General features: G+C 47.6%; 1 protein-coding gene across 24 annotated transcripts in view; it reads right to left on the bottom strand.

Moving 5' to 3' along the window:
• Nucleotides 1-18,753, bottom strand: part of SLC37A1 (solute carrier family 37 member 1) — a 97,132-nt gene that overhangs the window by 44,781 nt on the left and 33,598 nt on the right. For all 24 annotated transcript variants that reach the window (XM_081574212.1, XM_081574219.1, XM_081574206.1 and 21 more), the window contains 3 exons: nucleotides 9,693-9,774; nucleotides 1,255-1,390; nucleotides 64-142 (listed from right to left, as the gene is read on the bottom strand). In XM_081574212.1, coding sequence (XP_081430338.1) covers nucleotides 64-142; nucleotides 1,255-1,390; nucleotides 9,693-9,774 — 297 coding nt within the window. The remainder of the gene's footprint in view (nucleotides 1-63; nucleotides 143-1,254; nucleotides 1,391-9,692; nucleotides 9,775-18,753) is intronic.

Below are 18,753 nucleotides of genomic sequence, written 5' to 3'. Positions count from 1 at the left end.
GTGCCTGAGCCTCACTCTGCACCCAGCGGACCAGCTGGGTCTTGCAGTCCCAGTGAGACCTACCTCAGGTACATGCCGATGGCGTACGCACACAGGAAGGAGTAGTCCAGGGCTCCGAGCAGCTGTTGATAGTTGTCCTGATCTACACAGGTCGCGAAGCAATAGGAGAGTGAGAGTGTTGCTTAGCCTTCACTAAATGTCAGCCTGCGTCCAGGAGAGGGGCAGTGAAATACTGACTTCTGCTCGCTAGGGATGGGTAATGTCCTCAGATGGTAACACAGAAAATGCAGCAACGGGAAATAAAGTTGCCACGTTGCAAATTATCGCTACATAAATATCCTCCCATCAGGTCAAATCCCAGTCGCTGGGGTGAGCCTGCAGTTTATTCGTTCTGTTTCACGTTACCCTGGCTTTGCTTCAGCACCACCACCCCCGAGTCCTGCCCCGGCCAGCCTCACAGCACAGCTTTCTTGTTTCCACCCATAGCTTACGCCCTGTCAGTCCTGACTTCCAGCTTTGACAAATGCAGCCTGCAAATGACCTTCAGTAGTGCATGCATGCTAAGTTGCTTCAGTTGTGTCCGACTCTTGGCGACCCTATGGACCCTATGGTCCTCCAGGCTTCTCTGTCCATGGGATTCTCCAGGCAAGAAAGAATACTGGAGTGGGTAGCCAAGCCCTCCTCCAGGGGATCTTCCCAACCCAGGGATTGAATCCATATCTCATTATGTCTCCTGCATTGCAGGAAGGTTCTTTACCACTAGTGCCACCTGGGAAGCCCGACCTTCAGTAGATCTAATCACTAACCCAGCGTTCCCCAACCTTTTGGGCACCTGGGACTGGTTTCGTGGAAGATAATTTCCCCACGGACCAGGATGGAGGAACGGTTTCAGGATGATTCAAGCACATTACATTTATTGTGCCTTTTGTCTCTATTATTATATTAGCTCTACCTTTGATCACCAGGCAGTAGATCCTGGAGGCTGGGAACCCCTGAACTAAGGGACAACCCTACACATGGGCACTGGAGACACAGCAGCAGCTGAAGGTGGAAGGCTGGTTTGCTGGGAGGAGGGACCAGTTTGCAACTGGAGGCGTGGCTGCATCTATCCAAGTGCATTGTTACCGCTGCTAAGATCAGCTGGGCCAGGGGAGCCAGGCCAGCCAGCCAGCTCTGGGGTCTCCACCTGTGGAGGAAGCCTTTGGGGTGAGCATGAGGCGGGGGTGGAGGGTGGGGAACGGATGGAGAACTCACCGAACGGGGCCCAGCCACAGTCGGTCCTATTGTCTGGGAGCTGGTGAGCAGCGGGGGGATCTCCGGCTTTTTGGCTCTGGCTGCTGAATCTGACTTTCCCATCATTTGAAGCCGTGCAATAGCTGTGCAATTCACCCTGGACACCCGTGGGGTGGACAGAAGCCAGAGAGAGAGAGAGAACTCAGTGGGGTTCAGGGGTACAGCGTGGGGACAGCCATCCTAGGATGACTGTGTTCTCGGGGGATAAGGCACCCCTGGGGCAGTGTCTCTGCAGGGCCCACTGCATGTCTGCTAATGAGGACTTTTCCCAAGCTCCCCAGCGCCCAGCCCCTCCTGAGCACAGACACGGCCAGCATAGCCCATATGGCCACCCAGAGACCACCACTCAGAGCAGCCAGGCCGCACCCAGGACCACATGCCCAAAACAGATGCATGGATCCATCTTGCTGTATTTATATCATTGAAACAAGTTTCAGGACCACAAGAGGCTGAATCTCAAAATAAGCCTGACACAGAGGAGCACACATGGGAGGACTCTGCTCACGAGCTCAGGAGGAGGGAAAAGAATCCAGGTGACATTGAGAGGATTGTGGTCACCTAGAGATGGTGGCATAATGATGGGGACCAGGCACAGGGAGCCCTCGGGAGCTGAACAGGGGCCAGACCTCAACCTGAGGGATGACTTCTGGGTGAGCATATAAATATTTGCCAAGGTAGACACTGAGGTCTGTGAACTTTACTTTGTGCAAATTGTATCTCAAAAACATGCCTAAAACCAGCTCAGGGTGCTCCTTAGGGAGGAACACGCACGTTCAGAAAAGTGCCATATGGCAGCCTGGACCATCGTGGTATGGGGACCTGAAACAGGTGACTTGTTCCTTGAAATACAAGGAGTGGCAGACAGGACTCCACATGTCTGCCAGGCAGCCTGGGGGTCACACAGTGTCCCTCCCCAGGTGGCCCCCAGCTCCCACTTCTTTCCTGCTGTGGGCTTTCTGGGGTTTTCGTTACACGTGGCTCAGATGAACCAGTCAGTCAGGTATGAGTGAGGGTAGAAGGGAGGTGCCCTCAAGTCCAGGGAGGTGGCCCTCAGGGGGAGCAGAGGTCCTGAAGGGGCCAGGCCTGGGGGGATGTCAGGAAGGGGGCCCTGGCAGGGGCGTCTACCCCGGGGTCAAGACACACGGCAGCAGGACTGCAGTGGACTGCACCCCAGTCCACCAGGTGGGGGCAGCCAGGAGGCCTGTCCACCACCTTCACTTCGTGGACACCCTGTCTCTTCGGAAGGGAGTCACCAAAGAGGCTGATGTCCTTTAAAAAGCTGCCTGGCCAGGGCCGTGGTTAGTCAGAGCAGACACCTCCTGATTTTACATGGACACACACCCCTGAGACCTGGCCTGGCACACAGGACCCAGCGACTCTGGTCATATGGCTTTGTTGTCATCACTGTCCTGCTATAATATAAACATGACCCTAAAACTAGCCAAGGTTCTGCTTTCCAAACTCAAGGTAACACTCAGCAAAGAGCTTGCCTTAGTTGAGCTCATCCTCCTGGTAGTGGGGGTGGGGCACCATCATCTTGGGGTCCTTGGGCCCCCTTGGGCCACCTGAGAAACTGGGGGCGTGACTGTGAACTCAGGACGGGACCTGGGGAGCCTGCAGCCCTGCCTTTCTGCATGAAGCTGGATTTCAGCACCTCCCCACCCACCTGATATAAGCATCTTCTGTCTTTGCCCTCAGGAGTCGGGTGTGTCTGCCCACCTTCCCTGATGCTTCTCTCGGAAGCTGTCAGGGCCAGGCCCAGAGGTGCCACTGATGCTGTCTATTCACCTTTCACTGAAGGAGCCCCAGGCAGGACGTGAGGACCCCGTAGGCTGTGTGTGTGGTGGTGAGGGGAACCTGTGAGCAAGGCTGGCGTGGGGTTCCTAACACCCGCCTCTCACGGAAGTCTGCGAAGAGGACCAATGTAGACGCAGCTCCCACTGCAGGTCCACACCCTCTCTCACCATCCTCAGGGGATAGAAAGGATTAGGAAGCACCCATTTTTGTTTCATCAACAAGCAGCAGAGGGTTCCTGTTTTGGTTTGGTGTTGCTGGTCAAGGGCACAGCCTCTGAGCCGGGATCTGGGTGCCGCTGTTCCGGCTTCCAGCCTCAGCTGAGTCACAGGAGGTGAGCTCCCACCGTCCGTTATGGAGCCAGCACAGTGCAGCCCACCTCAGCGCTGCTGTAAAGGTGAGCAGGTGGAGGTGTGTGTGGAGAGCTCCTCCCGGGGTGCTCAGTCCTCAAAAGCACTCAGAAACTGGCTAAGCTGTGAGTTTGGGGTCCACCCACACTGAGGTACCCTGGTGCCTCCAGCTGCCCCTCCTCTCATTCAGCTCCCTTCTCCCCAGGCTCTTTCACATGAGAAATGCAATCTCCACCCCACCCCATGGAAAGGCTGCAGCAAAAGCAAGAAAAGATTGAAGATTATTTGAGTATAATGAGTTCTGAGGATATTCCCGAAACTTGGTGTTTGCAGAAAGATAAGGATTAATAAAACTAAGATTATCTTAGTTTGTAAAAACAAAACAAACTCACCAGGTGAACTGATTCTTACCATATTATAAAATCATTTGGGTGGGGGGAGGGAGCTAGTCTTCTGTGTTCATAAAGGCAGTCTCCTTTGCAAATTTTTTACACATAAAATTAATCAAAACACTGCAGGCAATAAAAGTCGATCAATCAGAAGACAATGTGGCAGCTGAGAAATAAGAGTTGTGAGACGCCAAGGGAGGAGAAGCAGAATGGAATAATACCCTTGGTACTCAGGGCTCATGACTGTTTAATAAATGTCTGTGTGATACACAATGGAACAGGAACAGCAAAATAAACCACAAAACAAAATGAACTGCCACAGTGATTGGCAGGTGGGGGGTGGGGAGCAAGAGAAGACAGGTTATCAACATGATGGAAGGAGGCAGAGAACAGCCATGACATCACAAAGCACTGTGTAGGGGGGAGGGGCAGGGACACGAGTAGGTGCACGTGCACCGGCCCATCAGCCATTTAGGCATAATTGTCTTTTATATAAATGCAGATTAATGAAGACTCTTCACCCTGAGAAACTCTATTTGCTCATTCATTCCAAAAACATGGGTTTGCTCTTGAGTTCTCTGGCCAAGGCCTCCTCGAAGCTGCTCATTCTAACGGAGGAGATAACCCAGGGGGAATCAGGAAGGGGTCCAGAAGATGCTGACAGGTGACAGCGGGGTGGGGGGGCAGGAATCAAGTGGGGGACTCGGGCCTCATCAGGAGGATGGGGATGTGTCAGCTTCATTCCATCTTTGGATCATACGTGGAGTGTAGTATGTGTGTGTACAAAGATGCATGCATGTGCACATACAAGTGTGTACACAATCTATACAGAGTGCGTAAGTTTAGAAAACTTTCTCGAGTTCATTAGGTTGTGTGGGTCCATTTATTCTAACTAGTCCTTCACTCTCCTTTTATAAAGCTCTGGGTTAAGAGAACTCTTGGAAGCATTATCCAAAAGCAGTCCTAGAAGAGAAGTGAAAGTTCAGGTGCCCACTCTGCTCTGAGTACTGTTGTCCTACTAAATTCATATGTTGAAACCTAACCCCTGAGGTGATGGTGTTAGGAGGGGAGGCCTGTAGGAGGTGATTAGGTCATGAGGGTGGAGCCCTCATAAATGGGGTTACTGCCCTTTTAAAGGGACCCCATGCTACTCTAGCATGGGAACATATACATTACCCTACGTAAAACAGACAACCAGTAGGAATTTGCTGTATGACTCATGGAGCTCAAACCAGTGCTCTGTGACAACCTAGAGGGGTGGGATATCGGAGGTGGGAGGGAGGTTCAAGAGGGAGGGAACATATGTCTGATTCATGTTGATATAGGCAGAAACCAATAAAATATTGTAAAGCAGTTATCTTTCAATCAAAAATAAATAAGATTTAAAAAAAAAGGACCCCAGAGAGCTCTTCAACCTTCCAGCATATGAAGATACGAGGTGGCTGTCTGCAGGCTGGAAGAAACTGACAAAGCTGGCACCATGACTGGGGAAGTCCAGACTCCAGGACCATGAGCAAGAAACGTCTGCTGTTTGCAGCCATCCAGTCTGTGGGGTTTTGTTACAGCAGCAAGAGTGGACGAGACAGTGCTCAGAGCAGGGAGAACAGACAAGCGGTGCCCCGTTTACAACAGCACCTGGTGGTGGTCGGTTCATTTGCGTCACAGGTGCCACATGAAAACACACACCCGCATGTGCAAACACACACCCACTTACACAGGTTTACAGAAATGCACAGGGAGGCCTTGGGGTCACTGTCTATTTTTTAATGGGATCATTCTACATGGACTTATGTACACTTTCACTCTTCTTACTCAAAAATACCTCCGAGGAATTTTTCTGCATCAACTGATTTTGCTCTAATTAATTTTTAAAGCAGTTGTACATATCAGAATATGAATTTACTATAATTTATTCAAACTTTCACCTGCTGATTAAGTTCACATAACAGCCAAGGTTTTTGCTCCCCGCTTTTCCCCTTTTTTATTGCCAATAAGGCTACAATAAAGATGCTTATGCTGATATTCCTAAGTGCTTTTATTTTTATAGACAAAATTCTAAGAAGCAGGAACCGAAGGGCAAGCATTTTTAATGTCAACAGGTGTTACCCAGACACTTTCCAAAAGGTTGCAACCCTTCACATCTTGCAAGGGCTCTCACTGTCTTATATGCTTTGCCCATTAGTGGGTATAAAGTGATGCACTGTTACTTGAACTTGCACTTGTAAATATCAGCAAGCTTGCACACAGTTAGTACAGCTCCTGAAATTCAGATCCCTTGTCTGTGAACTGCCTCTTCACCCCTCCGTCTGTCATTGCTTTGGGTTTCCCCACTTTACACCCCTAAAATGGACATGATCTTGTTCTTGGATTTGTACTTTTTATTTTTCACATTTAAATCTTTAATTCATCCATCTATTTGATATGACAGAGGTTCAATATTATGAAGCTTCCAGGTGAATCACCACTTATTAGATGAATTATACTTTTCCCATCACCTCTGTCACCATTCTACTGTGTTTCTACAGTATTTTCTATATTATTCTACTGACCTCCTTGTTTGTTTTCATGCAATACCATAATAATTTGATTATAGTGGCTTAAAAATGTTACCTTTTCACACTTTGGTAATTAATTCTTGGACATTCTTTTCATACTGGAGTGGGCTGCTGTGCCTCCTCCAGGGATCCTCTCACCCCAGGGCTCAAACCCGAGTTTCTTACATCCCCTGCATTGGCAGGCAGGTTCTTTACCACTAATGCCACCTGGGAAGTCCATATAAACTCTAAGATTATTTAATTTAATTAACAAAGACACTGCTGAGATTTTCACTGGAGTTGCATCCTATTTAAATACAAATACTAGGAAGAGTGGAACTTTCCAGATAGCAAGTTTCCCTCCAAAGCCAAGGTGTGCACTTCCAGTCCCTCAGGCTTTGTTTTCTGTCAGCCTCTGGACTTCAGAGCTTTCTTCTCCTGGTCCCGTGTGGACAGACAGAACTGAACATTCACACTCAAATCAGTCAGTGTCACCGCCCCCCCAGAGAACCTGGATCCCAGCAGCTTTCCCTGGGAACCCCTTGCTTTCAGGCTTTTGTTCTGGCCCGGCCCAGGCCAGGGGGTGGCAGGAAAGAGTCCCTCACAGAGTGTCCTTCCAGCCTCTAGGTAGGAGGCGGGGCTAGATCTAGAGCAGCTAAAAAAAGGAGGCTGTAACCCCACCTCCTCCCAGACCCATTTTCATCTTTATCACTTTATTTTCCTTTTTGCTGTCTACTAAAATCAGAGAAAATGACAGATATCAGCAGTAAGTCTAAACAGAGTAGCCTCATGCTGACATGACATGTCAGGTCACTATGAATGACATGAAAGGATGTGAATCACTATATAATTCACCGCCCTTGGTGATCAATTCTAGGGAAGCAAATTATATTTTTATTTGTTCATAATGTGTTAATAAATATGGGTGAGAGATAATTCAAACTGTCCCGTGGGTCAACAGGATCATTACTACTTTTAGATTTATAAATAATATGAGCTAAATTAGGCACGTGAAAGCCTTGAAAGGCATTACAAGGGAAGGTATCACATGTAGTGGGACATGTCATCCATCTCAGAAGTCCAAGAAGCCCCTGGGTTCTGATTAAGCTAATCCACAACCAGGCGCACTGAAGGTGCTGAGTCAGACCATCTGTGTGTTGAGGAAAATCTGAGGGTGATGCTGTGAATGTACTCAGGTACTTAAACCTACCCTAGAGACTCTGAAACCCTGAATGTTCACTGGAAGGACTGATGCTGAAAGTGAAGCTCCAATACTTTGGCCACCTGATGGGAAGAACTGACTCATTGGAAAAGACCCTGATGCTGGGAAATATTGAGGGCAGGAGGAGAAGGGGGTGACAGAGGATGAGATGGTTGGATGGCATCACCCACTCAATGGACATGAGTTTGAGCAAGCTCCGGGAGATGGTGAAGGACAGGGAAGCCTGGTGTGCTACAGTCCATGGGGCCACAAAAAGTCAGGCAAAACTGAGCAACTGGACAACAACAACAGAGACCCTGAGCCAGTGAGGTTAAGAGCAGGGACCCTGAAGTTAGCCAACACCCATGGAATTCACCTGGCGTGGCCCCGGCCTTCATGGAGGAATTAGGCTCCAGAGTTTCAATTTCCTCAAAGGGACGCTCTCAGGACAACTGTGATGATGATATTAAACAAGGGACATGTGCACCTGGTCAGGCTGTGGGCTCAGCCAGTGGCCGTTACTGTGACTGATGAAAACTTAACTAAGCTGCTCACAAGACCGCCTCATCATTAAGCCCCAAGCCCCGATCAGGGAAGCCAGGAGAGTGGCCTGGAACAATCCCTCCCTGGCTACATGGGGATGTGCGTGACCATCAGAAGGAGACCCTCCAGTGTCCAGCCCACCTGTGGGCTACCCCAGTGCCAACACAGGCCCTTCGCCCGTCAGACTGCTGCTGCAGGGTGACAGCTGCCCTCTACCTAGCATGTTGGGTGCTGGCCCCAGGATCCAAACCCAGACTTTCAGGATGGATCCTGAACCTCAGGAAAAGCTCCAGACCTCTCTAGCTCCTTCAGTTCCACAGCACCCACTAAGGCCCCTTCAGCCGTCTCTCCTATTTTCATAACTTGCCTTTTTCTTGAGTCATATTTATTTCCCTAACCAGGAAGACAGGAAGGAGTAGTATTTAAGTTTCCAGGGGCGGGTTGGTCCTTGGTATTGGTTTTAGAGATGATGGTAGAGTGGATAAAGGCCCACCATCTCTTGCCATGTCCCTTTCTCTCTTTTGAAAGCCATATTTTAAGGTCTGTAAACATTTCCATAGTTATTAAAACTTGGCATATCAAAAAAAGGGAGAATATTAAAAGTGACTTGAAGGGCTGGGGAAATTCCTGCTTACTAGAGCTCAAGGAGGAACTGCAGAATCCTTGGGGTGAATGGACTATGTTTCACATCCAGTGGGAATTGCTAGAGAGCAGGGAGCACAGACCTGTCCAGAGAAGCACCAGCCTTGGCGCCGCCACCGGCCTGTAGACCGCAAGGGCAGCTGTCCAGCACTCGGGCCCCCGGGGGAGCAGAGGATGCAGGACCACAAAGGTCAGAGGAATTACAGTCCCGGACCAGCGCCCCCGGCAGCGAGGAAAAAGCGGGGGTGGGGGGGCGGGGGGACTGTGGGGCGGAGGGGGTCAGTCGAGCTGTAAATGAACTATATTTGGCTCTGGATGAGTTCCTTGTCCTTCTATAACAGAGTCAAAAGTCATTCAAACCTGCTGACAGTCTGCAGGCAAAATGATGTCATTCTGATTCCTGCTTTTCCCCCAAGTTATAACTGGCTATTATGTAGGAATGTCTACTTTAATCTCCTTTTCTTCAAGTCAAGTTAAATGTCTGCTTAATAACTCCTGCCCACCCATCATTCACACAGAAACCCAGTGTTCTAAGAATAATGGAGAAGCAGAACCACTGTCAGACTTAGAATCAAAACCTAATGACCGCAGAAGCAATTTGGGGAGCAATTTTAGATCAGATATATTTGGAGAGAAAATTCATATAAGACAGAATAGATATTTAACTAAGATCTAGAATTCTGGAACGGTCAACAAATATAACTGAAAATATACTACCCCTGAAATTATAAGTCCTAAAACCATTTTAGAGATTTTAAATTCAGGAGAAAGAGAAACCAAAAAGCAGAGCAGCAAAATAGCTTGCTGCTCAAACAATCCATTTTCTCCATTTATCTCATGACTCTAACCCCACACTCCCCTCCCCCACAACTGGCTCTTAACGTAACTTGTTCCTTATAGAGATTACAGGCAGGAAATGAACCGAGTGCTTTGAATGATTTCTTACCTTAACTATGCTGATAGGCTTTCGAGATAAGTGAAAACTTGCATACAGCAAAAATGTCAAAATAAAAATGAAGGCTCTGTACCTGAAACACAAAACAGTGGCAGGGATGACATAAAATAATATAAGATGCCATATGATACAGCAATCCCACTCCTGGGCATATGCCCAGACGAAAATAGAGTTCACAAAGATCCATGCACCCCTATGTTCGCAGCAGCACTATTCACAATAATCAAGACATGGAAACAACCTAAACATCCATCGACAGATGAATGGATAAAGAAGGTGTGGTGTACACACACACACACCACACAGTGGAATATTACTCAACCATTAAAAAGAAGGAAATAATCCCATTTGCAGCAACACAGATGGACCTAGAGATATCGTATGAAGCAAAATAGGTCAGAAAGAGAAAGACAAATAGACATGATATCACTTATATGGGGAATCTAAAATATGACACAAATGAGCTTACAGATTCAGACATAGAGAATAGACCTATGGTTTCCATGGCAGTAACCACAAGGGGGAGAGATAGAGTAGGGGCTTGGAATTGCCAGATACAAACTTACATATAGAATGGATAAACAACAACATCCTACTGTATAGCACAGGGAACTATATTTAATATCCCATGATAAACCATAATGGATAAGAATATGAAAATGAACATAAATATGTATGATGAACGTATATGTATATCACTTTGCTGTACAGCAGAAATTAAATGCAACATTGTAAATCAACTATACCTCAACAAAATAATAAAAGATGCATTAAGAATACATTGTAACTGTATTCTTAAATTTCCTTATGCTGTAGGCTATTTATTCAGTCCTATATCAAAGATGAATCCTATATATCATATCACTACAATAGTATATTTAAAACATGTGCCACTTTTACTTTGTAAACTGAAATTAAACATTCATGAGAAAAACCAATCAAAGAGGAATCCAGGACCCAGATGTACACATGTGTTTAAACAGTAGACAAAAAAAAAATGATTATTTAGTTTGTAATAAAATTAACTGCAAGTGACTTACAAGCCCGCTATCCTGAGCATTTAAGATTATATTTATTTTTTCACTTTTTAGCTTCTCTCCAACTTTTTAGAAGGAAACAAGAAATAAAGAAATATAACTATTTCACTGACCTCAGTGAGAACAACTCAGTGATGCCAACAAGCTATGAATAACGTCGATGACATAAAAACTATTGGCCAAAAGCCCTGGTTTATGAGAAAAGCAGTATGAGAAGAAGCGCTGAGCTGTATAGAGTGACAGACAAGATGCTCTAGCAAGAAGATGAAAGTTTATTCTAGTCTGAACATTTGAACCATGCTATAGAAAAACAACCCTTCAGGGAAGAAAACAGGTCAGGAGGAAAAAGTCCTTGGCAAGAGATGACAAGGGGCTCCGGCCAGGAAGGCAGGGCCTCTGCGTCTTGAGGCCCAGCCCCCAGCCCTGAAGAATCCATCCTGTTCTGTTCTGGAAATGCCAATGACCTTCAAACCGCGTGCAGACCTCACTCGGTCGTTACCCAAGGTGAAGGCAGGGTCCACAGAACCCAGAGGGCCCCCACCCTCTTCCTCTGCAGGGGAGCCACAACCCCAGGAGGGCGGCTCATTCTAAGGCCCTGGATATGGAAGGACCCTTGGGAGAAGGGGGTGGCAGAGGATGAGATGGTTGGATAGCATCACTGACTCAGTGGACGTGAATCTGAGTAAACTCTGGGAGACTAGCATGCTGCAGTCCATGGGGCCTCAAAGAGTCAGACACGACTTAGCTACTGAACAACAACTTTCTCCTCTCTCCACCCACATTTCCAGTGTTGTGATTTAGTTCTCAAGGCCTGCTTCCTACACTAACATAAAGACTCCTAGGGGTATCTGCCTCTATGGCCACCAGAACAGTAAGTAAGTGAAGTTGCTCAGTCATGTCTGAGACTTTGTGACCCCATGGACTGTAACCTGCCAGGCTCCTCCGTCCGTGGGATTTTCCAGGCAAGAATACTGGAATGGGTTGACATTTCCTTCTCCACAGGATTTTTCTCACCCAGGGATTAAACCCGGGTCTCCTGCTTTGCAGGCAGCCTCTTTACCATCTGAACCATCAGGGAAGCCCTGACTCCAGAAAAGGTAGGAGTCGAATATTTCCAGATTAAAAAAAACACAAAAAGTCATATTTCAGATGAGGAAAAAAGACTTGGTAGTACAGTAGGACTCAAACCTTCAACCTCTGGAACACCTGTGCTCAGCAAGTACGCACCACACCGACTTGCCAGCTATTCAATAAACACTTGTAAAATGAATGCTTCCAGGCTCTATTCTTCAGCAAGGAAATGCTTGCTGATGAGTTTCCTAGGATTCTTTGCTTTTCAAGTCTCCGTCAATAAGCAGATAGGAAAAATGTGCAACAAAATAACTGTGTCATCTACCTCAAAGAACACAGACTGCAAGTTCAGTGGATTTGTGACCAAAGTCCAGCCTTTGTCCTTGTGTTTCTGAAAGCTGTCATCCTGGTAGGGAGTGGGGGGCTCTCACTTCTTTGCTGGTAGCTCTCCATGATCCCACCCACTGCTCCTCTGTGCTAACTTAGGAAGGTTCTGGACCACTGGAACTTTCAACACTTGACTCTCCAACCCACAGCTAGATCCACTGGTCACTCAGATGACCACTTGCTAGGGCTGATGTAGGCCGGGGGAGACCCTGATCAGCCCCCACCTGAACGCAGAGTTCCCTTTTCTCATCTCCACAAGGAGTAAGAAAATGTTCTCAGACTGAGTCACCTCCAGCCCCTCCCGAACCAGAGTCTGAGAGAAAGATCTGGGGCCCTCAGGGATGCTATGTACCACCAGCTTACAGGTGTGCTACACACCAGGAAAATCTCATAATCACCTAGCCCAGAAGGATGTGGCGAGAGCGGCTCTACTTAAATGGGCCTTGGGCTCATGTTCTCCAGTCTCTACCCAGAACTTTCCACTTATAAATATCCTAGTTTTATTAAGAGTGTTCAAAATATAAATATTAATGTTAAAATATATTCAATATATCTATTAAATAGAATAAATAAACCCAGAAATAGAGTTCTTGTGTCCAGGTCTGAAGAGCCCTGGGGCCCTAATACACCTGCATTCATATCTAGGCTGTCTCAGCTGTACAGGTTATTGCAAACTAGCCAGTCATCCCGGGCCCCTGTTTCCTTCTCCAGGGCCCCTGCCTCCTTCTCTGGGACCTCTGCCTCCTTTCTGGGGCTTCTGCTCCTTCCCTGGACCCCTTTCTTTTTCCCAGGACCCCTGCCTCCTTCTCTAGGGCCCCTGCCTCCTTCTCCTGGGCCCTTGCCTCCTTCTCTGGGACCCCTGCTTCCTTCTCTAGGGCCCCTGCCTCCTTCTTCTGGGCCCCTGCCTCCTTCTCTGGGACCCCTGCCTCCTTCTCTAGAGCCCCTGCCTTCTTCTCTGGGACCCTTGCCTCCTTCTCTGGCACCCCTGCCTCCTTCTCTGGGACCCCTGCCTCCTTCTCTGGGACCCCTGCCTCCTTCTCTAGGGCCCCTGCCTCCTTCTCTAGAGTCCCTGCCTCTTTGTTGGGGCCCCTGCCTCCTTCTCTCATGGGTGGTTCTGCAAGTGAAGCTCACTTGCACAGAGCCTGCAGGGCGGATGGAGTTCCCAGGACTGCCCCACGCATGGTGATGTGGACCGGAGCACAGTCAGTCATAGATCCCTCGAGAACACCGGGGACTACAGAGTGGAGAACTTGCCTCTGGATGTTTTCAGTTCAGTTTTGTGTGGAAGTGAAACACCTAATGAATCAGCCCCTCTGGGAAGAGTACAAGCTGTGCGTGTCCGACTCTTTGCAACTCCATGAAGTGTAGCCTGACGGGCTCCTCTGTCCATGGGATTCTCCAGGCAACAATACAGGAGTGGGTTGCCATGTCCTCCTCCAGGGGGTCTTCCCGACCCAGGGATTGAACCCGAGTCTCTTATGTCTCCTGCATTAGCAGGTGGGTTCTTTACCACTAGCACTACCCGGGAAGCCCCAAGAGTACCAGAAAGTGAAAGTGGGAGTCCCTTAGTCGTGTCTGACCCGTTGCGACCCCATGGATTGTAGTCTGTCAGGCTCCTCTGTCCATGGAATTCTCCAGGCAAGAATACTGGAGTGGGTAGCCGTTCCCTCCTCCAGGGGATCTTCCCAACACAGGGATCGAGCCCAGGTCTCCCGCATTGCAGGCGGTTTCTTTACCACCTGAGGCGGCCCAACATTGTCTAGGAAGATCAGGGGATGTTTGTAAGCCCGGCTGATAGCACTAGCTCTCAGGAGGCCCATCAGACTCTGCCACTTGCTCTGTGACCTTAACAGGGAACTTGGAGGCAACCTGCCCTGCAGAACCAGGGCAAAGGTCAACTTACACTGCACACCAGGCGTTTCCTAGAGATGGAATATGTGTCCCCTGAAGAGGAACCCCTATCGTTTATTTAGAAACCATCAGGTCAACTCAACTCCTCTGTTTCCAAGTCTATCCTTCCTCCCTCTTTCTGCATCTTCTTATGTAGAATTCTTGGGAGATGGGAAAGGCCGGCCACTAGAGGTTGAGTTTTCCCTTCCAGAAGGTCTGAACATGGCCCCACTGATCACTGTTAAATCACAGCAGCCACGCTGTGGGGCTGGTACCTTCCTAGTGGCCATGGCCACACCCTAGTCCTGGAAGGCAAGCAGACTTCTCACTTCTGGGGGTTATCCTGGATTATGGGGATGTAAGGCCTAAACAGCCCTCTGGAAGTTCTTTCCCATTTTGTAATTCTATCCTCACCTACTTTCTTCCTGCATCATTTACTAAAGACTTTGGATAATATTTGTTTTATCCATCTTATAGTGGATTTAATGCTGTTTTCCCCAAACTGAAAGTGAAAGTGAAAGTTGCTCAGTTGTGTCTGACTCTTTGTGACTCCCAAAACTGATACCCACTATAAATCTTAGAATGTGATCTTATTTTGGAAATCAGGTCTTGCAGAGGTAATTAGCTGAGGTCATACTCAACTCCTATAAAGAAAATTGAGCACCTAAGAATTGATGCTTTTGAACTGTGGTGTTGGAGATGACTCTTGAGAATCCCTTGGACTGCGAGAAGATCCAACCAGTCAGTCCTAAAGGAAATCAGTCCTGAATACTCATTGGAAGGACTGATGCTGAAGCTGAAGCTCTAATACTTTGGCCACCTGATGGGAAGAACCGAATCATTGGAAAAGACCTTGATGCTGGGAAAGACTGAAGGCAGGAGGAGAAGGGGACGGCAGAGGATGAGATGGTTGGATGGCATCACTGACACGATAGACGTGAGTTTGAGTAGGCTCTGGGAGTTGGTGATGGACAGGGAAGCCTCGCATGCGGCAATCCAAGGGGTCACAGAGTCGGACACGACTGAGTGACTGAACTGAACTGAATATTCAGCTCCAAGTGGCGCTAGTGGTAAAGAACCCTCCGGCCAATGCAGGAGACCTAAGAGACACAGGTTCAATTCCTGGGTGGGACAGATCCCCTGAAGGAGGAAATGGCAACCCACTCCAGTATTCTTGCCTGGGAAATCCCATTGACAGAGGAGCCTAGCCAGCTACAGTCCATGGGGTCATAAAGAGTCAGACACGACTGAAGCGACTTAGCATGCATATGACGTCATATAACTCACATATGACGTCAAACCCACTGAGATCCTAAATCCAGCTATGGGTCTTCATGGAAGGCCATGGGGAGACAGAGACAGACAGGGAGGAAAGGTCACGTGGCAATGAGGGCAGAGCAGGACAGATACTGCCATGAATAGCCAGCAGCCGCTAGGAATGGGAAGAGGTGAGAAAGTGTTCTTCGCTCAAGCTTTCTGTGAGAGCACGGCCCTGTGGCACATGGACCTCAGACTCCTCCTTCCAGACCCATGAGAAATTAATTTCTGTTCTCTTAAGCCACCCAGCTTGTGGACTTGTTACAGCAGCCCCAGGAAACTAATAAAATCCAATACTTTGATTCCTGTTTTGTGTTACATTTAGGCTTGTGAATATTAAGCAAATACAATTAAAAATGAATAATTTGATCTTTAACTTCATCAGTGTTCCACTTACTTTCTGTAGTTATGTCTGACAATAGGTAGCATTCTTTGTATCTAGCGATACTACAAGACTAGCGTTTGGGTTAACTGCAAGTTTTTAGCCATAAAAGCCTCTCCCAACAATGCTCTTTTAAAGCATCCTCAAAAATGTCCTAGATGCTGCCTGCATTCCCAGATAAACAGCACCCTGCTCCCAGTTCAGAGACTTGAGGGAGAATACAGCTTCCTTACTTGAGTGTTATTTATCAAGGTAATAAGAAGTAAAAAAAAAAAATACTTTAGCTGAGAATAACTGAACAGTATGAGCTGGCACAGAAATGAGTAAGAAGACATCTCACTTTAGGAACAAGGAAACCATGCATACTGTGATAGGAGTCCCTCCAGAGCACCCTAAAGGGGGCCATGATGTCAGTGATGTTAAGTACTGACCATCTGGTTTGGGGGTTCTCTGCCTCATTGCCCCTCAGAGAAGATACCATTTTCTCTCTAGTAATTAATAATCAGTTTGTGGGAAAAAATCTGAGGTTAGGTAGCTAACCCAGTTGTTCACCCAACTTTCTCCCAATTTTGTGTGTCTATTGATGCTCCTTACCTAAACCAAGCACTCCTGATGGCTTCAGAGGGTGACATTCCAGCTTGGACACTCCTGCTCTTTACTCAGTGGCTGGCATCCCACTGTGGGAAATAGCTTTCCCTCCTCCCATTTATGCTTATTTGGTTACAGGAGCATGGACTCGCTAGATTCTTGTTTTAGTCAATGGACTACAATCCATTACTAGTATTGTTTATTTAAAATATTATCCCAGGGGCTTCCCTGGTGGTCCAGTGGTTAAGAATCCACCTGCCAATGCAGGGAATATGGGTTCAATCCCTGGTTACAGCGCAACTAAACCCACTCACTGCAACTACTGAAGCCTGTGTGCTCTGGAGCCAGTGCCCCGCAACAAGAGAAGCTGCAGGAGTGAGAAGCCTGTGAATCACAACTATAGAGTAGCCCCCACCCGCTACAACTAGAGAAAGGCTGCATGCAGCAACGAAGAGCTGTGGGCTGCAAAGAAGATCCAGCACAGCCAAAAAAACCCTCATCTTATATTTGGCCAGTGAGAGCCGCTTCATTTTTAAGCACTTTCTCATTTTCTTGACACCAGATATTCCCGGCTCATCTCACTTCCCCTGGGCCAGTGATGACACCATCCCAGGCTCCAAGGACGCCTGCTTGGCTCCTTCAATAGGAAATGGTGCACAGAAACCAAGATTTAGCACCAGGCGTGCTCACTTCTGGGATGCTGCTGTTTCCAGGGCCTATCTCCAGCAGAGAGAAGGCATTTGACACACATGCACGCACAACACACACACAAACACCACACATACACACATACCTACACACACACATCACACACACATATTTCTCTGCTTCTCTCCAGTTTTTCTTCATATCTTTAATTTCAACCCAGCACCACACGATTCATCCAGTCCCCTCAGCCCCACCAATATTTGTAACTACATTACCGTTAATGAGAAGCTGTCTCCCTTCTGTGTTATACCTGACAAAAATGCATAATCTGAATCTAATCATGAGGAAACAACAGACACATTCAAAAGAAGAAAGTCTATAAAATAAATGGCTTGTACCCTCCAAAAATGACAAGGTCACAGAAGACAAAGAAACGCCAAGAAATGGTTCCAAATTAAAGGAAACTTAAACACACAGGATGGCTAAGTGCAGAGTGTGACCACACACTAGACCCTGGCCCAGGGAAAACTCTATAAAAGAAAAGAAAAACCTATAGAAAGATTTAAAAAATCTATAGAAAAATCTATAAAAGACATTATTGGACATTTGAACATGGACTGTGGATTAGATAATAGCATTATACCCGTGTTAAACTTTCTGATTTTGATTTTTGTGTGCAGTTATATGTGCTATGCTTAGTTGCTAAGTTGTGTCTGACTCTTTGCGACCCCATAGACTGTAGCCCACCAGGCTCCTCTGTCCATGGGGATTTGCCAGGCAAGAATACTGGAGTGGGTTGCCATGCCTTCCCTCAGGGGATCTTTATAACCCAGGGATAGAACCCAGGTCTCCCTCATTGAGGGCGGATTCTTAACCATCTGAGCTACCAGGGAAGCAGTTACACGAGAATATCTTATTTACAGGAAATAACTAACGTATTTAGAAATAAAAGGGTATAATGTCTGCAACTTGCTCTCAAATGGTTCATGAAAAAGTGTGTGAGTGTGTGTGTGTATGTACCTATATCTGCGCACACACATAGATGACAGAAGGTGAAGGGAGAAGCAAATGAGGGCGAATGTTAAGAATCTGACCATTGAGCCTGGCCCCACAGCTGGGCTGTGGTGGTGGCTCAGTAGTAAAGAATTTTCCTGCATTCAACAGGAGATGTGGGTTTGATCCGTGGGTTGGGAAGATACCCTGGAAAAGGGCATGGCAACCCGCTCCAGTATTCTTGCCTGGAGAATCCCATGGACAGAGGAGCCTGATGGGCTACAGTCCATGGGGTCACAAAAGAATCGGACACGACTTAGCACACATCACAGCTAGACCAGACGCACCTCACCATTTCCTCTGCCCTGGGTTCACTCTACTCGAGATTCAAAGTCCCAGGAGAGAGACGCTGGTTTGCCCACCTTAGGTCCTCTCCTGCCTCCTGCTGGACCTGGGCTACAGTGGAAGGTCAGTGGGACGGAGCCTCAGGGGTCTCTACTGGCTTCCGTAATGGGACAGAAGATCCTGAGACTAGCCTGCTGGTCACAGCTGCACACAAGGGAGGGAAGTCAGTTCCCCGAAGAAGATCAGAGTGCTGCTAAAAAAATATAAAAAATGTTCTTCGCAGGAATGTTGACACTGATTCTCTTTTTTTACAGCCAAGGAAGCTGAGGTCTAGAAAGGTTAAATAACCTTTCAAGGTCAAAGAGCAAGTTTGAGGTAGAGAATAGAATGAAGA

Source organism: Giraffa tippelskirchi, chromosome 2 (genome assembly GCF_054371585.1).
Source record: "Giraffa tippelskirchi isolate mGirTip1 chromosome 2, T2T-mGirTip1v1.2.pri, whole genome shotgun sequence".
NCBI lineage: Eukaryota > Metazoa > Chordata > Mammalia > Artiodactyla > Giraffidae > Giraffa > Giraffa tippelskirchi.
This window is presented reverse-complemented; position numbering and strand designations above follow the sequence as displayed.